The 14530-nt window shown below is 49.7% G+C and overlaps 1 protein-coding gene across 9 annotated transcripts in view; it reads left to right on the top strand.

Moving 5' to 3' along the window:
* Positions 1-14530, top strand: part of ATXN7L1 (ataxin 7 like 1) — a 244259-nt gene that overhangs the window by 199368 nt on the left and 30361 nt on the right. For all 9 annotated transcript variants that reach the window (XM_042964551.1, XM_042964557.1, XM_042964564.1 and 6 more), the window contains one exon: positions 13153-13436. In XM_042964551.1, the coding sequence (XP_042820485.1) occupies positions 13153-13436 (284 nt within the window). The remainder of the gene's footprint in view (positions 1-13152; positions 13437-14530) is intronic.

The raw sequence follows: 14530 nt of genomic DNA on the forward strand, positions 1-14530 counted from the left end.
CCAAGTTGTTCCAGACACACTTAAACATTTTCTTTTTCTTTCTTTCTTTCTTTCTTTCTTTCTTTTTTTTTTTTTTTTATGTTTATTTATCTTAGAGAGAGAGACAGCATGCAAGTGGGGAAGGGGCAGAGAGAGAGGGAGACAGAGGATCTGAAGCGGGCTCTGTGCTGACAGTGTGGAGTCCAACACAGGTCTCAAGCCCACAAGATCATGACCTGAGCCAAAGTCGGACACTTAACCACCCAGGCGCCCCTAAACATTTTCTAATAACTGAATCAAACTTATTCAAGTTACATAAAATTCAAAATTCAGTTCCTCAACCACTTTTTTAAATGCTCAATAGCCACAAATGGCTAGTAGCTTCTGTGTCAGACCGCACAAACCTGGACACCTTGGCCAGGTGACCCTTGGTAAGCCCCTCTGGTTCTTTGATTCACAGGTGTATGAATGTGGCTCCTGGCATCTCTGGGATGTTACGCTCCCTGCTGGAACTGATAGATTCTAGGGTGGAAGGAACGTTTGCTCTTCTCCCACATTAGCCTGCCGCTGTTGGGTGTGAGGTGGGAACCGGCCTAGAGGTCCCAGTCGGGCGGTGCAGAGACTCCCCTGCCCCAGAGGAGCTCTGTAGCAGCCCCTAGAGGTCAGAAAAGCATAAGTCTTGGGTGCAGGTGGTGGACTGTGGCCTTCAGATCAGACTTAACATCAGGTTAGGGGCGGCCTTTTCCAAGTAGCTCAACTTAACATCAGGTTAGGGGCGCCCTTTTCCAAGTAGCTCAAACTCCCATGTACAGAAATAAAAACGCCACTCCTGAGTTGAGGCTGACCTCCTGGCATCTCATGCAAGGTGAAATGGCCCGTGGGTTTGTTATTTGCTCCCTTCTGTGGATGGGGAGGTTAAAAAATAATTCCGCGTTAGAAGAAAGGGAGAAACAGAGAGGGCATCCTTGTGCTACCAAATTTGTCCCGTGCGGGTCTCCCCAGCAGCACTCCTAGCGCCGCCCCCCCCCCAGCCCCCAGTCAGAGCCCCTCTCCACTGGTGCATGGTCCTGCAGGGGATCAGGCCAGAGAATACCCTGCCCGTGGTCTTGCCATCCAGGTGTCCATGGAGCCCATAAAGGTGGAGGGAGGGGCACAAGATGATTCTGTCTCTAGGTGGAAGTCAAAAGGGATTTATGGCTATTCAGCCCTTTTGAGCTAAAATGAACATTTCAGCCTTTACTTCTGATTTCCTACTCAGCCAGGGGACTAGCCCCGCATAGGGACTAAGTCAGCCAGTCTGACTTTCCCACCTGCTGTCACTTCGGCTATCCTAGTCCAGGAAGGGAGCCATAGGGAAATGAAACCTGCAAACCCGTTGATGTGGGCGGGAGCAGGGAGGAGGCTTTCCTCCCTGCATGGCTTGTTGCCTTCTCTTTGGGCCTTATCAACCCACACGTGTGTGCTGAATGCTAAATACGCTCAGCTATTAAAAATGCAGGAGATGAGCCCGCTGCTCCAGAAGGAAAATGAGCCAGAGCAAAAGAAAAATCAGCAGGCTCCCTGGCCTCCTGCGTGTGCCCGACAGTGAGGTGGGGGAGGGTGTCCCTCTCCTTCCTCAGGCAGGGCTCCTCTGGATGCTTAGAACAAGGGCTGTGTCCCCCTGGAGCAGTGGAGGTTTGGGGAGTAGGAGTGGTGTGGAAGTCTTTCCCAGCACTCTCTGCAGAGGGGGAAGAGCTGAGAGGCCCTGGCTGAGTGCCTTGGGAGAAACAAGGCTGGCTTATCGGTTCTTGCCTGGTGTTGCCATGAAGTGGGGGCAAGACCACGGCTCCATATTAATGGCTCCCAGAGGACGTAGAGAGTCTTCTCCGGGCTCCCACTTGGGGAAATCTCAGAGATCCGAAGTGTTGCAGACCCTCCAGGTGACCCAACTTACCCTCTGATCACCCAGATTCTTAGGATTCTTGCGGCGGCCTCTGCCTGGTCTCCCTACCCCTCACCGTCCCCTTCCCCAGTCTGCCGTCCACACCCCCCACCTGAGTGCATCATGCCCCTGCCCTGCTCACAACTCTCCAGGGTCTCTCAGTTGTTTGCCTACAGAGCAGAGGCTTAACCTCTTCGGAGGTGGACATATGATCTGGCATTTCCCACTTGTCCAACTGCTGCCACCAACACTTTAACTCCTTCATTTCATATTCCAGGTGTCCCAGTCTATTTGTAGCTCCTCAGACGTGCTTCCATGTGCTGGCATGTGCTGTTTCCCTTACCAGAAGCAACCTCTCTGCATGTGTGTCACTTCCTCCATGAAGTCTCCCCAGACTTTCTTTTTTTAACTTTTTTTTTTTAATTTTTTTTTAACGTTTATTTATTTTTGAGACAGAGAGAGACAGAGCATAAACGGGAGGGTCAGAGAGAGGGAGACACAGAATCCGAAACAGGCTCCAGGCTCCGAGCTGTCAGCACAGAGCCTGACACGGGGCTCGAACTCATGAACCACAAGATCAGGACCTGAGTCGAAGTCAGATGCTTAACCAACTGAGCCACCCAGGTGCCCCTTCCCAGACTTTTATGCTTCTTCCTCTAAGCTCCCACTAGTACTCAAGCTACTGCTGTAAGAGCCTTCGTTGTCTATTATACTCATTTGCATCTTTATCCTCCCCTGCCTCCATCTGGACCTTTAGCTCCCTGGCCTCCTGTGGTGTAGCATGGAATCCAGCATCCCAGCAAATATTTGCTAAGTGAATGAATAATGAGTGAATGAATGAAGGAGCCTGTGAAATAGAACTGCTCCTTTCCCCCTCCTCATGCGGTTTTTCTGATGCTAAAGGAAACGACAGGTATAAATAGCTATCTTTTGAGTTCTGGGTGAGAAATCAGACTGCCAGGCTCCCATCATGGGACTGTTGTCCCTATCACAATTATGAGAGTTGGGAAGGGAGAAGTATGGTCCTGGATGATAAAAAGGAAAAAACCTTTGTGCTCTGGCAAGAAGGGGAAGCTATTTTCCCTTAAATTAAGGAAGAGGCGAGTTCAGCGCATCCTTGTACCATGGCCTCTGCCTGCATTTGCACCCATGTCCCAGGACGCACTTGACTGCGAGGAAAGCCCTAATCAGAAGGGAACCAAGGAGTCGGTATAGCATCCCACAGAAGTCCCTCCCTAGACCCCACTTACAAATGCAGCCCCTCACACAAGACATGAGGGGGGCATTCTGGGGCCGGTTTTTACCCCTAGTGGTGCAGGTTTGGGTGTTAAGGGAGCAGTGGGGCAGAGGGTGAGGGGGGGAAAGGCAGGTAGAGGAAGGGAAGTAGATGGAGGTTACTGTGATGAGCCCCAGAAGGAGGGAATGGAAAGGGCAGTCATGAGAGGATGGGAGGAACAGGCCAGAATGTTAGAGCATCCGGGGGGACCATGTCCCTTCCAGGACACAGAGGCATAGGAACTGAAACACTTGAGTGCTGCAGGCTCACTGGGTTTCCAGATGATCAAGATAAGGACAATGGACAGCTCCTTGTGTAGAAACTCAGCTGACCTTGTCAAGTCCCAAAAGTGCTCAGAAATAGGGACTAGAGTCTAGGGAAGGAACATACAGTCTAGGACAGCTGGGGAAGGAAACAAATGACATGACTGAGAAAGGGAGGAGGAGCCACAAAGATTAGTAGTCACCGTCCTCTGTGCTCGCACTGCACATGGTACTTATTAGACGCCTCCAGAGCCTCACGTCTGCTCGGTGGCAAGATGAGGAAGCAGCCCACACTGATGAAGAGAATGGTCCGAGATTACAGCTGGACGATGGTGGAGCTGGGACTCTACCCCAGGACTTCTCACTGCCAGTGCTAAGATCAGGTGCACCGTCCTGAGAGCTGCTTGAAGTCAAGCCCCATTGCTGCCCTTCACTTTGCTGATTGAATGCCCTGAGGCAACCTTTCTAAACCCCAGGTTCCTCCTCTATAAACTGGGGGTGAAGGTTAGGTACGATCTTCCATAGCCTCCTGGCCAGCAGTGGCAAGTGCTCAGTATATGAGTGTCAAGAGACAATGAGAGGAGTAGTGGATGGGGGGTGGGGATCGACAAGCCGCCCCCCCCCACCCGCCTCCTTTGTAATCACTCTGGCTCCTCCACCAGGAAGGGAGACAGCTGCAGGCTGCCATTTACCTCCAGCGTTTGTTCTGGCGGAGCACTGGTTGGTTTTATCGTGTTATGTGACTTAACCTTCACTGAGAACATTAATTCACTCATCGACCATTCACCGAGCCCTTCCTCAGTGCCAAATAATGCATATGTCACTGAGGTAACTCCAGAGCAACATGGACACTTGGTCAAGGTCCTTGTCCTCAGGTAGCCCATTTTCTGGTCAGGCCACATTAACATAGAACTGAGACCTTGCCATTTGACATGATAAATGTGGCACAAACACCTAGGAAGGAACAGCCAGCCCTGAGAGAAGAGGACATTTCATCTGGATCTGGGCAGATGGGGGAGTATTCACCCGGAGGAGGGAGGAGGGCACCGCCACAGAAGGAACCGCCCAGCCCACATAAAGGCCGGGAGCCAAGCTGAGAGCTGGGTGTTTAAGGAGCGGTAAGAGCCCCACCAGGCTGTGGGGGAAGGTTCCCCAGGGAGCGGGCTGTGGGGGGCTGGGCTGTGAGGTTGGACTCTGGACAGCGGGGAGCCCGCCAAGCCTTTGGAACAGCAGGACTGCGGGGTCAGATTTGCACGGGAGCTGAGTGGAGGCTGAGAAGAGGCTGGGACGGAAAGACTAGTGGTAGGGATTTTCATCAGTGTTCAGGCGAGCAACGATGACCAGCAGGTAGACCTGTGAGTGACCGAATGTCAGGAAAGAGCAAAGGTCTCTGACTGGATGGTGATGTTGTGAACCAGAAGAGTTTGTTTTTTGTTTTTTGTTTTTTGTTTTTTGTTTTAATACAAAGTATTTAGTTTGGGACAAAGAATTTCCTGAGTCTGCTGTAGGTCCATGTCAAGTCTCCAGCTCTTGATGGTTTAAACAGTGTGCTCAGTGTTCTGGATGGAGGTGTTTGGGGTGCAGGGCTGCCTGCCCAGGATTCCGTGTGGAGAAGGAAAGAGCAGAGTGAGTGACACCCTGGCTCCCAGGCCACTTGTGAGGGAAGACGCTCCCTGGGGCTCTTCATGTGTGAAGGACGGTGGGGAGCAGAGGCTGGGGCACCCACAGGCAGCCAGGGACACCGTGCCATTTGTGCATCCCCAGTCTGCTCAGAACAAGCTTCCTGAAAGCAAAAGCTGAGGACCTGAGCCCAGGGCTTGGCTCCGGGCCTCCCCTGGCAGGGGGTGAGGGAGGATGTTCTGTGAGGAGTCCTCTCCCCTCCCCACCGCCCCCCAGTCAGTGTTGGCTCCTGGGCCGGAGAGAGACAGTGAATGTCTTGGCTGTGCTGGGTCTGGAAGGCGAGGAACAGGCCGGGCAGACGGGAGCCGCCTGCAGCTCTGGTAACGGGAGCCAATGACCTCTGGTGGCTACAGAGGGGAGCGCTCCTGCTTGCTTCTCCTGAGCCTGTCCTGGGCCGGGGGGGGGGGGGGGGGGGGGGGGGGGGGGGGGGGGGCTGGTTGGGGCTCTGTTCTGCTCTGCACTAGCGCTCCCCCCAGGATCCACTTGCTTCCTAGTCACTGACGTCTCAAGTCCTGCCCTCAGAGGCTCTGATACCATTTATGCCTTGATGTGAATTTCACTCAGTATTCATTTTAACTGACACTTTTAGTTGTCAGAGCAGGTGCAATTGGTCTGGCCTAGGGTTGGTCTCACACTCCTCCTGGATGTGCCACCCAAGGCAGCAGCACAGCAGGCAAGCTGGTCCAAGTGCACTCTAGAGACAGCCTGTCCTGCACGACTTACCCTGCTGTGCCAGGACTCTGTTTTCCCTTCTTCATCTTCCTTTCCTGTAGCTTGCTGATTTTTTCCCACAGTCTTAGGGCATTACGACTCACCAGGAATGGCATTTAGTGCCTGTTGATCTCCCAGCGGGTTTGGGGACCACCTTCTGAGCTCCGGGCCTTGCAAAACCCTGATTAACCAAAGTGCTGGAGAGACTTAACAGAGGCTGGTGCTGGGGCCTTCTGCCTCCAGGAAATCTGGAGCAGCTGAGAACCCATGCAGTCAGTCTTACAGAAGATGTCTTAGAGCCAGAAGGACCCCTGTTACCTCCTGCTCACTTTTCCTCCAGAATGCGTTCTCCAGCTGGGATCTCTAACCTCTCGTCCAGGCTTGGGCCGTGCATACAAGATCAGGGATTGAGAAGCAATGGGGAAGGGAAGATGTCCTACCTAGTTCTGTTTTTCCTCTTCACTACACCCCCCCAAAAGTGATCCTCCCCTGGGTGAATATGGTAAATATGGAAGGCCACCAGCCCCTTCCTCCTCCCGCCTTGTGTGGCCCTCCCTCCATTGTCAGACCAGAAGGCAAAGAGGACACAAGTTTCTGATGAGTTGCACCCCAGAGGTATACCCCACAAGACTCAGGGGCAGTAGGGAGAGGGGACAGCACAATCTTCTCTCCCCTTTTTATTTTAGCTCCAAGTTGTTGAAGGCCAACTGTGTGCCCAGCACTTTGCTAAGCACTCCGTTTGTATGATCTCATGTAATCACCTCAAATCTCTACCATGATCTTCATTTTACTGATAGGGAAACTGAGGCCCAGAGTGGTAAGTTCCTGAAATAAGGTAGGGAGGGCAGCCCCCATATGCCTATACGAGTCTGTCCCCGCCGAGGAGGCAGGGAGGAACTGAAACCGGCACATTTCCACTTTCCAGGTCAGCCACCCTCTTCTAATTCTCACAGAAGTCCTTACGGGCTTGCCGAGGCCCTGGACTCGGGAAGTCTGATGGCTTTTCTACCATAAGGCAACTGGCAGGATTCGCATCTAGATTTGTCTGATTTGAAGCCTATATTCCTAACGATTTTATCCTAAACTATCTTGCAACGCCCCGTAGAGCAATGACATCCAACCCTCCTTGTTTCACTTGCTCCTGGCCACTTTTACAATTCCTCAAAGTCCCCAGGTTCATCTCTCCCCCATTCATTATGGGCTGAAGGGAAAGTCCCACATCTTCTCAGTGGCTAACCACCTCTCCTCCGAGTTGATGGAGATGTTGGCCCATCACCCAAGTCACTGACGGAGATGCTCTAACCTTCCTGGCCGGCGACAGGCCCCTGTGCGCTCTGCTGGGTACCGCTCTGGGCTGTCACGAGACCCCGCTACCCAATCTTTTTTGCCTCTGCTGCCAGGGCCTCTCACCCCCAATAGCTCTGTGGTCTGACCATGTTTTCCCAGTTTATTGAGGGTGGGTTATATGGGAGTGAATCCAAAGCTGTGCAAAGGCCAGGAGAGAGTAAACACAGTGCTTTCTCCCTGACCACCGGACCTGACCCTCAGCCACAAAATAATATTAGATTAATCTGGCAGGTTTTTTTTTTTTTTTAATTTATGTGCTCTGTGGTTGATTACCCTGTTTTCTGTTTGCTTAAGGTGTTTACAAATTGGCTTTCTAAAAGTTTTTCCCAATCTGTTTTTCCAGATTAAAAAAAAAAAAAAAAACATTGATTCATTCATCGGGATTTACATAGTGCCTCCTCTATCCATTGAGGACTTTGTAGCTCTGTTACTGAGGCTGATTCTTAGCAATTGCCTGACCCTCAGGCTTTAAGAATGTCCCAGGTATTTCTTCCACTTGAAGAATTTAAACTTGATGTAAATAATGTCCTGATAGCTGCTCCCAGAATGCATCCAAATGAGCCAAATTTAATTCCTTCTCTGAGGATCTTTTAAAATAGAGTAAATCCCCCCTTTTATTTGGGATGACTTAAATACTGTCACTGCTTAGAAGGCAGGAGGCTGGGTGAGGTGGCCTGTTCAAGGATCTGGCAGTGACTCAGAGATCCTCAAAATTCTGCCAGGCCAGTAGCACAGGCACATGGGCCTTTGTCGAAAGAATTGGTGGGAAGAAATCAGACAGCTGAGAACTCTCATCAGACACATAACCCACAGCACAAATACCATATGTCTTCGGGCTCTTGCCTGTCAAATCCATCTTTACCCTGCGCCGGTAAGTAGAGCAGAGCTGGCAACGATTTCTGCAGGCCTCCAGATTTTCTGAACCGTTCTTTTAAGACTTATCTGTTGATGATGAAAGAATAAATCAGATCCACAGGACCATGTAGCTGGCAGGAGAGCAGCTGGTCCCGAAAGACACGGGTGGCCCTTGAAACGGCACCGTGAGATTCTTCCACCTCTGCTCTTTTGCAGACATCACCCCGGGCAGGAATCCACTTGGTGCCGGGAGAGCCATTTTTCTTAAAGCCAGAGCAGCCTCCTTGGTCCTGAATGATAAATTCAGACAGGCACTCAGGAAGAAGACATGGCAGCCAAAGCGGCAGAAAAGAAGCAAGGTAGATGTCTCCCCCACATAGCCAGGAGGGTGAGGGAGGACTTCCCAGGATCCCTTCCCTGGACCAGAGACAGAGGTACAGGGCTAACAAGGAGATAACTACTCCCAGTATATTAGACACAGCAGGGGAACAAGCTGCAGCCCTGGGCTCCCTGGCAGCCAACAAAACAGGCATTATGAAAGCAACAGGGACAGAGCCGGACTCACCTTTCCCTTTCAAACTCTGCTCCTCCAAGAAAGGACAATAGCGAGGTGATAAATGCAACTGATTGTGGGACTCAGGAAGTGTGTGAGTTGCATCCCTTAAGACAGAAAGGGAACTTGAAACTTGAGGGGCTTGGGCTTTCCTGGGGAGGGAGGTGGTAACTGCCAGGCTTGTTTATCACCTGAGCAAACAGAGTGATAAACTGCTTAGTCATCTGGGTGTTTCCAACTACCCACCCCTCCCAGCCCCCCAACCCCACGTGGAGATGTTTGAGTTAGTGCGATTCCATGCGGGGGAGATACCCACACTGAGAAAGCAGCGGTCAGAATCTTTTGGCTTCTTTCCAATGGAAAAAATTAAACCTGTTATTCAGGGTCCACTGCCCAGGGCTGGGACACTGTACTGGCCAGCGGTGATGGTAGGGGAAGTGGGACAGTGAGAAAGGGCACCATGGGAGAAAGCAGGAGGCAGTCGTGAGATGATGGTTTCCAGACAGCCGCACCCTCACACCCTGGAGTGTAGACACACGCGGGATGTGTGTGTAAGTGAAGCAGGGACCAGGGCTCTCAGCTGAAACGAGATGGAATGTCTGGGATCGGTTTTCCAAATTGTGTGGCACCATCTTGGAATCATTTCCTCCTTTGTTCGTTAGTTTATGATCTGAGAGCTGATGCCAACAGTAGTGGAGAAAAGAGACTAAATATTCCAGTGGACTGATGGCTGACATTTATCTTGGGGAATCAGGTTGGCAAGAGCAAACAGGAAGGCTTTTCACCTCTCTCTCTCTCTCTGATTCTCGTTTCTTCTAAGGATGTGTTTGACCCTGCCCACCACCACTGAGCTGCCTGCTTCCCTGCTTTAACTCCCAGCAGAAGTACCTTCTCAACTCAGACCAGAGGCAGGTTACCTTAGAGGGGAAGCCCAAAACCTTAGGGGCAGAGGGACAACCAAAGATAAAAGTATCCGGGTCAGTGGTGCCTGGTTGGCTTAGTCAGAATGGCATGCAATTCTTGATCCCGGGGTTGTGAGTTTAAGCCCTACATTTCGGGTAGAGATTACTTAACATAAAGTCTTAAAAAAAAAAAAAAAAGTATCCAGGTCAGTTCCCAGGTTCTCCTCCTTCACTCTATCTACAGCCCTTCTCCATTTAGTTACTGGACACCCTTAGAATTCCAACCTAAAACAACTGAGTCTCCTATCCCCTCCCACTGCCAAGATGGGTCCCAATTACTTGGCATCAGAGACGTTTACTCAGTGGCTCAGCTCCTTACAATTCATCTGGTCTTTGGAACCCTTTGAAACACTCTTGATCAGACTTTTTTCCCTAACGCCTCCCATTCCAATGCAAGAAAACTCAATCCCAGGGAACTTCACAGTAGCCTTCTCTTCTCATTTCTGATGGTCTCCAATTCCACATCCTGCCTATGGGCGTTGGGATTGAAGTCTGGAGTTCTGGAAGCATTGGCAGTAGAGGGTGTGACTGCACCACACTTGTTATATAGTGGAGAAAATTCCAAGTTGGGAGATCAGTCACAGATATTAGCTCACCTGGCTCAAGCTCACTCACTAACACACAGTTGGGAAGAAGCATTACCAAAGAGATGAGTCAGCTGGCACTGTTCCAGATGGCTGGACCAAGTGGACCTGTGCTCTCGTGGCTGAATTAAGGAGCATGTTGGAGTTGGACGTTGACTTTAGGGGAGAAACACAAACTGTACCATGAGCATTTGAGGACCATTTGGCTTGGTGTTTACATTTATTTCAGTTCTTACGATTGCTCTAGATTATTCCAGCCCAACATTATATCTTTGTCGGCTGAACTCATGGGTACTCAGCGTATGCCCCGGTCATTTTCCACAGAAACTAGAGGCCTTCCCTTTACTCATACCAACTCATGCAACAATAGCCTGAAACCCCAGGGCCCTAATTTCCTTTCCTGAATTTACTGGGCTTCACAAAGAAGGATATCAGAGAAGGCCACTCAGGCACTAGAGAATCCTCCCACCCAAAGTTGAACTTTTTATTCTAAAAAAAACAGAAATCAACAGATCAGGACAAAGGTGACTAAATCAATAAGAGCTTTATTTTATTTTATTTCATTTCATTTCATTTTTCGAGAGGGGGAGAGGGAGCACCCGCGTGGGTGGGGGAGGGGCAGAGATAGAGAATCCTAAGCAGGCTCCATGCCCAGGGCATCAGGCTCCATCTCACAGCGGTAAGAACATGACCTGAACCAAAATCAAGAGTCAGACACTTAAGTGATGGAGTCACCCAGGCGCCCCTCAACAGGAACTTTTTAAGCAGGCTTTTAGAATATGTGTTAGAATATGTGTTTTTAAAGCCAGGATATTTAAGTATTAAGTAATTTAAGTTCCATGAATTTTGTGATTTGTTGGGGGGAGGGAATGGTTTGTATTTTTACTTGTGATAAAATAAGCATAAGAAAATGTGCCATTCTAACCACTTTTAATGTATAGTGTTACGTACACTCACGTTGTACAACCAATCTCCAGAACTCTTCATCTTGCAAAACGGCAACTTTATACCCATGAAATAACAGCTCCCTGTTCTCCCCCAACCCCAGCCCTTGGCAACCATATTTCTCCTTTGTGTCCGTATGAATATGACCACTCTAGGTACCTCACAAAAGTGGAATCTTCCGATACTCGTCTTTTTCTGACTGGCTTGCTTCACTTAGCATAATGTTCTCAATGTTCATCCATATGTCAGAATTTCCTTCCTTTTTAAGGCTGAATAATATTCCACTGAATGGATATACCACAGTTTGTGTATCCAGCCAGCCGTTAATTGTCGTTTGGGTTGCTTTCACCTTTTGGTTGTTGTGAATTATGCTGCTGTGAACATGGGTGCACGTCTATCTCTTCAAGACCCTAATTTGTATGGTTTGTGTCTTTTAAAATTGAGTGAGGGAAGGAGCCTAGAAGAATCCCATGTCCCATGGTTTTATATTTTTTTACCATTCAGAAAAAAAAAATCAGGAATGCAGCACTAATTTCACCAGGTAACCTCTTTCCAGCTTCTTACCGTGCTGACTTTTCAAGGGCTTCTTGTGCTTCAGTGCTTTGTGAGTGCTTTGCGAATTGCCGTTAAATAGAAGGTAGCAGCAGTCGGGACATAACTCAGTGATTGAGACACTGATCAAAGACGAAATTATCAGGGACTTAGTGTATTACTGAAACCCACTGTTCCACTTTCCCTTCACGTAGGACTTGAAATCCCACACCATCTTTCCCCAGGTCAAGAAAGCATGTAGTCCGAGGGTAAAGTGGGTGAAGTCCAGCGACAATCTGCTTAACCACTGAGTGCCCTTCTCACTGGCAAAGACCTATAAATAACACCTGTGATCCTGTTTCAAAGTCAGCAAAGAGGCAAGGGCTGAGGGGTCGCTAAAATAATTTCATGAACAAATTGGTCCAAAAAACGATCTGTGACTAAATCTGAGAGGAGCCAGCCAGCCATGTGGACAGATGAGACTCCTCCCCTGCAGAATCAGCCTCTCTCTCATGCCCTACATTGTCTGCACGTATGTATAAGCTATATTCTAGATCATTTGGCATTCAAATAGCTAAGTCGGCTCCTCTCAGCTCAGAGACGATTGGGGAGCTGAAGTGTTAGCGTTCTGCCCTCCTACAAGGAGGAAAGAGAACAGTTCAGGAACCAGAGAAAAGCTTATTCATCTCATCTCATCTTTCAAGACCCTGAGACAGAATCCTCCACAGCCCCCCCAGACACAGGGTCCCCCAGCATTACATGCACAGAAATCAAACACATATCCATTATCGGAGAAATCGCAGGGAAGTGGGGCTATGGTGACAGATTTTGAAGAGCAAACATGCACCTTTGTGCTCTGTCTTCTTAAAATTCATCCTCTCACCTGCCAGCCTTGAGAATTGCCTATTTACATAACTAGCTGCCTAAAATGGCATGTTAGATAATGTTACATGGTGCCTCTCTCAGTCTGAGCCCATCCCCAGGACAGGAGTGATCCAGAAGTCCTCCAACAGCAGGTAGCATGGCTCGCTGGCCCGCAGCCATGCCTTCGTGCGGTGTGAGCCTGTCAGCGCTCCCGAGCTAAGCAGATGTCAGGCCTGATCGCCGAGGTGGGAGACCAGCGAGCAGCAGGGGGAGGGGATGTGAGTCAGCAAGTGGCACGGTGGCACACCCTCTTCAGGGGACAAACAGCATCTCTTCTGAGCTTCACAGCGGGCACCTTGTTCTGCCCAAGGTGCTGTCTCAGAGACCGCCGACATGTCGGGGCTGAGAAGGGGGAGCTGCAGGGTCTATGAGGACAGCCGGTACAGGAGGTAATCAGTCAGCTCCGATGCCATCCCTGGCGCTGCGCCAGCCTCGAACCCCCCGTTGGCCCTTTCCAAGGCACAAATCTCCCTCCCATCAAGGGATCGCGCTGCTCGCTTGTAAGAGGAGTATAAATAAGTGATAAGGAAGTGTTCTGATGAGGGTAAGCGGGTATAGCTTCTCAGCGGACCAGATGTATCAAAGAAGGCAATTGTGTGTGTCTATTCATTTATTTTTCAGCGTTCCGGTTCCTGTAGTCAGTTTAGAGAAAATCCCTAATCTAGTGAAGGCAGATGGTGCCAATGTCAAAATGAACTCAACAACCACTACTGCGGTCACCTCCTGCTCCACCTCGTCCTCTGCCGTCTCCACCCCACCTTTAATTAAGCCAGTCTTGATGTCTAAGTCAGTGCCACCCTCCCCAGAGAAGATCTTAAATGGCAAAGGAATTTTGCCCGCCACAATAGACAAGAAACACCAAAATGGCACCAAAAACAACAACAAGCCTTACAGGAGACTTTCAGGTATGTGTCTGTGTCGTTAGAGTCGGGCTCATGATTAGAGCGCCTCTGGGTCATATTCGTAACCAAGGAGCGGTGTGTTCTTACAATTAAGCAGGTCTGTTTCATTTTAAGGGGGACACGGAATTTATGTGCAAACAGGACCCCTGCCTAAAAATGCGAGGGAGAAATGGTTCTCTTATTTCCGGGTCGGACGAGGTCTCTCGCTCGACTCAGTGGGAGTTGATCCTCTTGACCCGGGAGGCAGGATGCTTTCCACCAACCACAACAGCCCATGCATTGTGATGGTCTTACCGTGTGCTGACAGGCTGGCCTGCCCCACCCCCCCCCCCGGGTTTCCGTGGAAGCCTCAGTGCAGGGAAGGTGGACAACCACAGTGATACCCCACAGTACCTCAGGGCGGGCTCGGGACAATCCCATCTACCCCACTCTGTCCTTTGGTCTAGTTGGTTGCCATGTTGATTCTGTGGTCTGGAGCTACCACTGCCTTTCCCACATAATCAGGTTGGAATTGCCCTTCAGGAATGCTTGGACTAGCACAGCAGGTGAGGTGTTGAGGGATTTCTCCCAGATCTACTTCTTGGTTGTCTGCGTAGACACTCAGGATGCCTGGAAAGGTGCACTTGGCCAGTCTTTGAGGCAATGGCTGCCCTTAGAGGCCCCCATAGGGATGATATTGGCTTTGGATTTGTTGTAGAACTAAATCTGGCAGTTCTGCTTCCTCCAAAAGACCAAGAAAAGCTATAAACTTTATAACGTCTTCACACACCATGGGCATTTATCAAATGTTGACTAGAAAAAAGAAAATACAATGAAAACCACCCTGTGAGAGAGAAACTGGGCCCTCTAGTAGGAGCATAATTCTTAATCAACCTAAGAATTGTGGGTCATTTTTATTTTGTACTTTGTGTTAATGTGTATTTTGGTTTTCCTGTCTTACATCTGTAACTTAAAAAAAAAAAATTTATTTCTTAAAAGTATTTTGGCCCCAAAGCATTCAGAAAATCTTTACCCTAAAAATGTCTCTATGTACTATTCACCCACTATCAAGGAAGGAAGATAGAGCCTGGCAGTCTCTTGGAGCCTTGCAGGGCCTC

This window comes from Panthera tigris, chromosome A2 (assembly GCF_018350195.1).
Source record: "Panthera tigris isolate Pti1 chromosome A2, P.tigris_Pti1_mat1.1, whole genome shotgun sequence".
Taxonomy (NCBI): domain Eukaryota; kingdom Metazoa; phylum Chordata; class Mammalia; order Carnivora; family Felidae; genus Panthera; species Panthera tigris.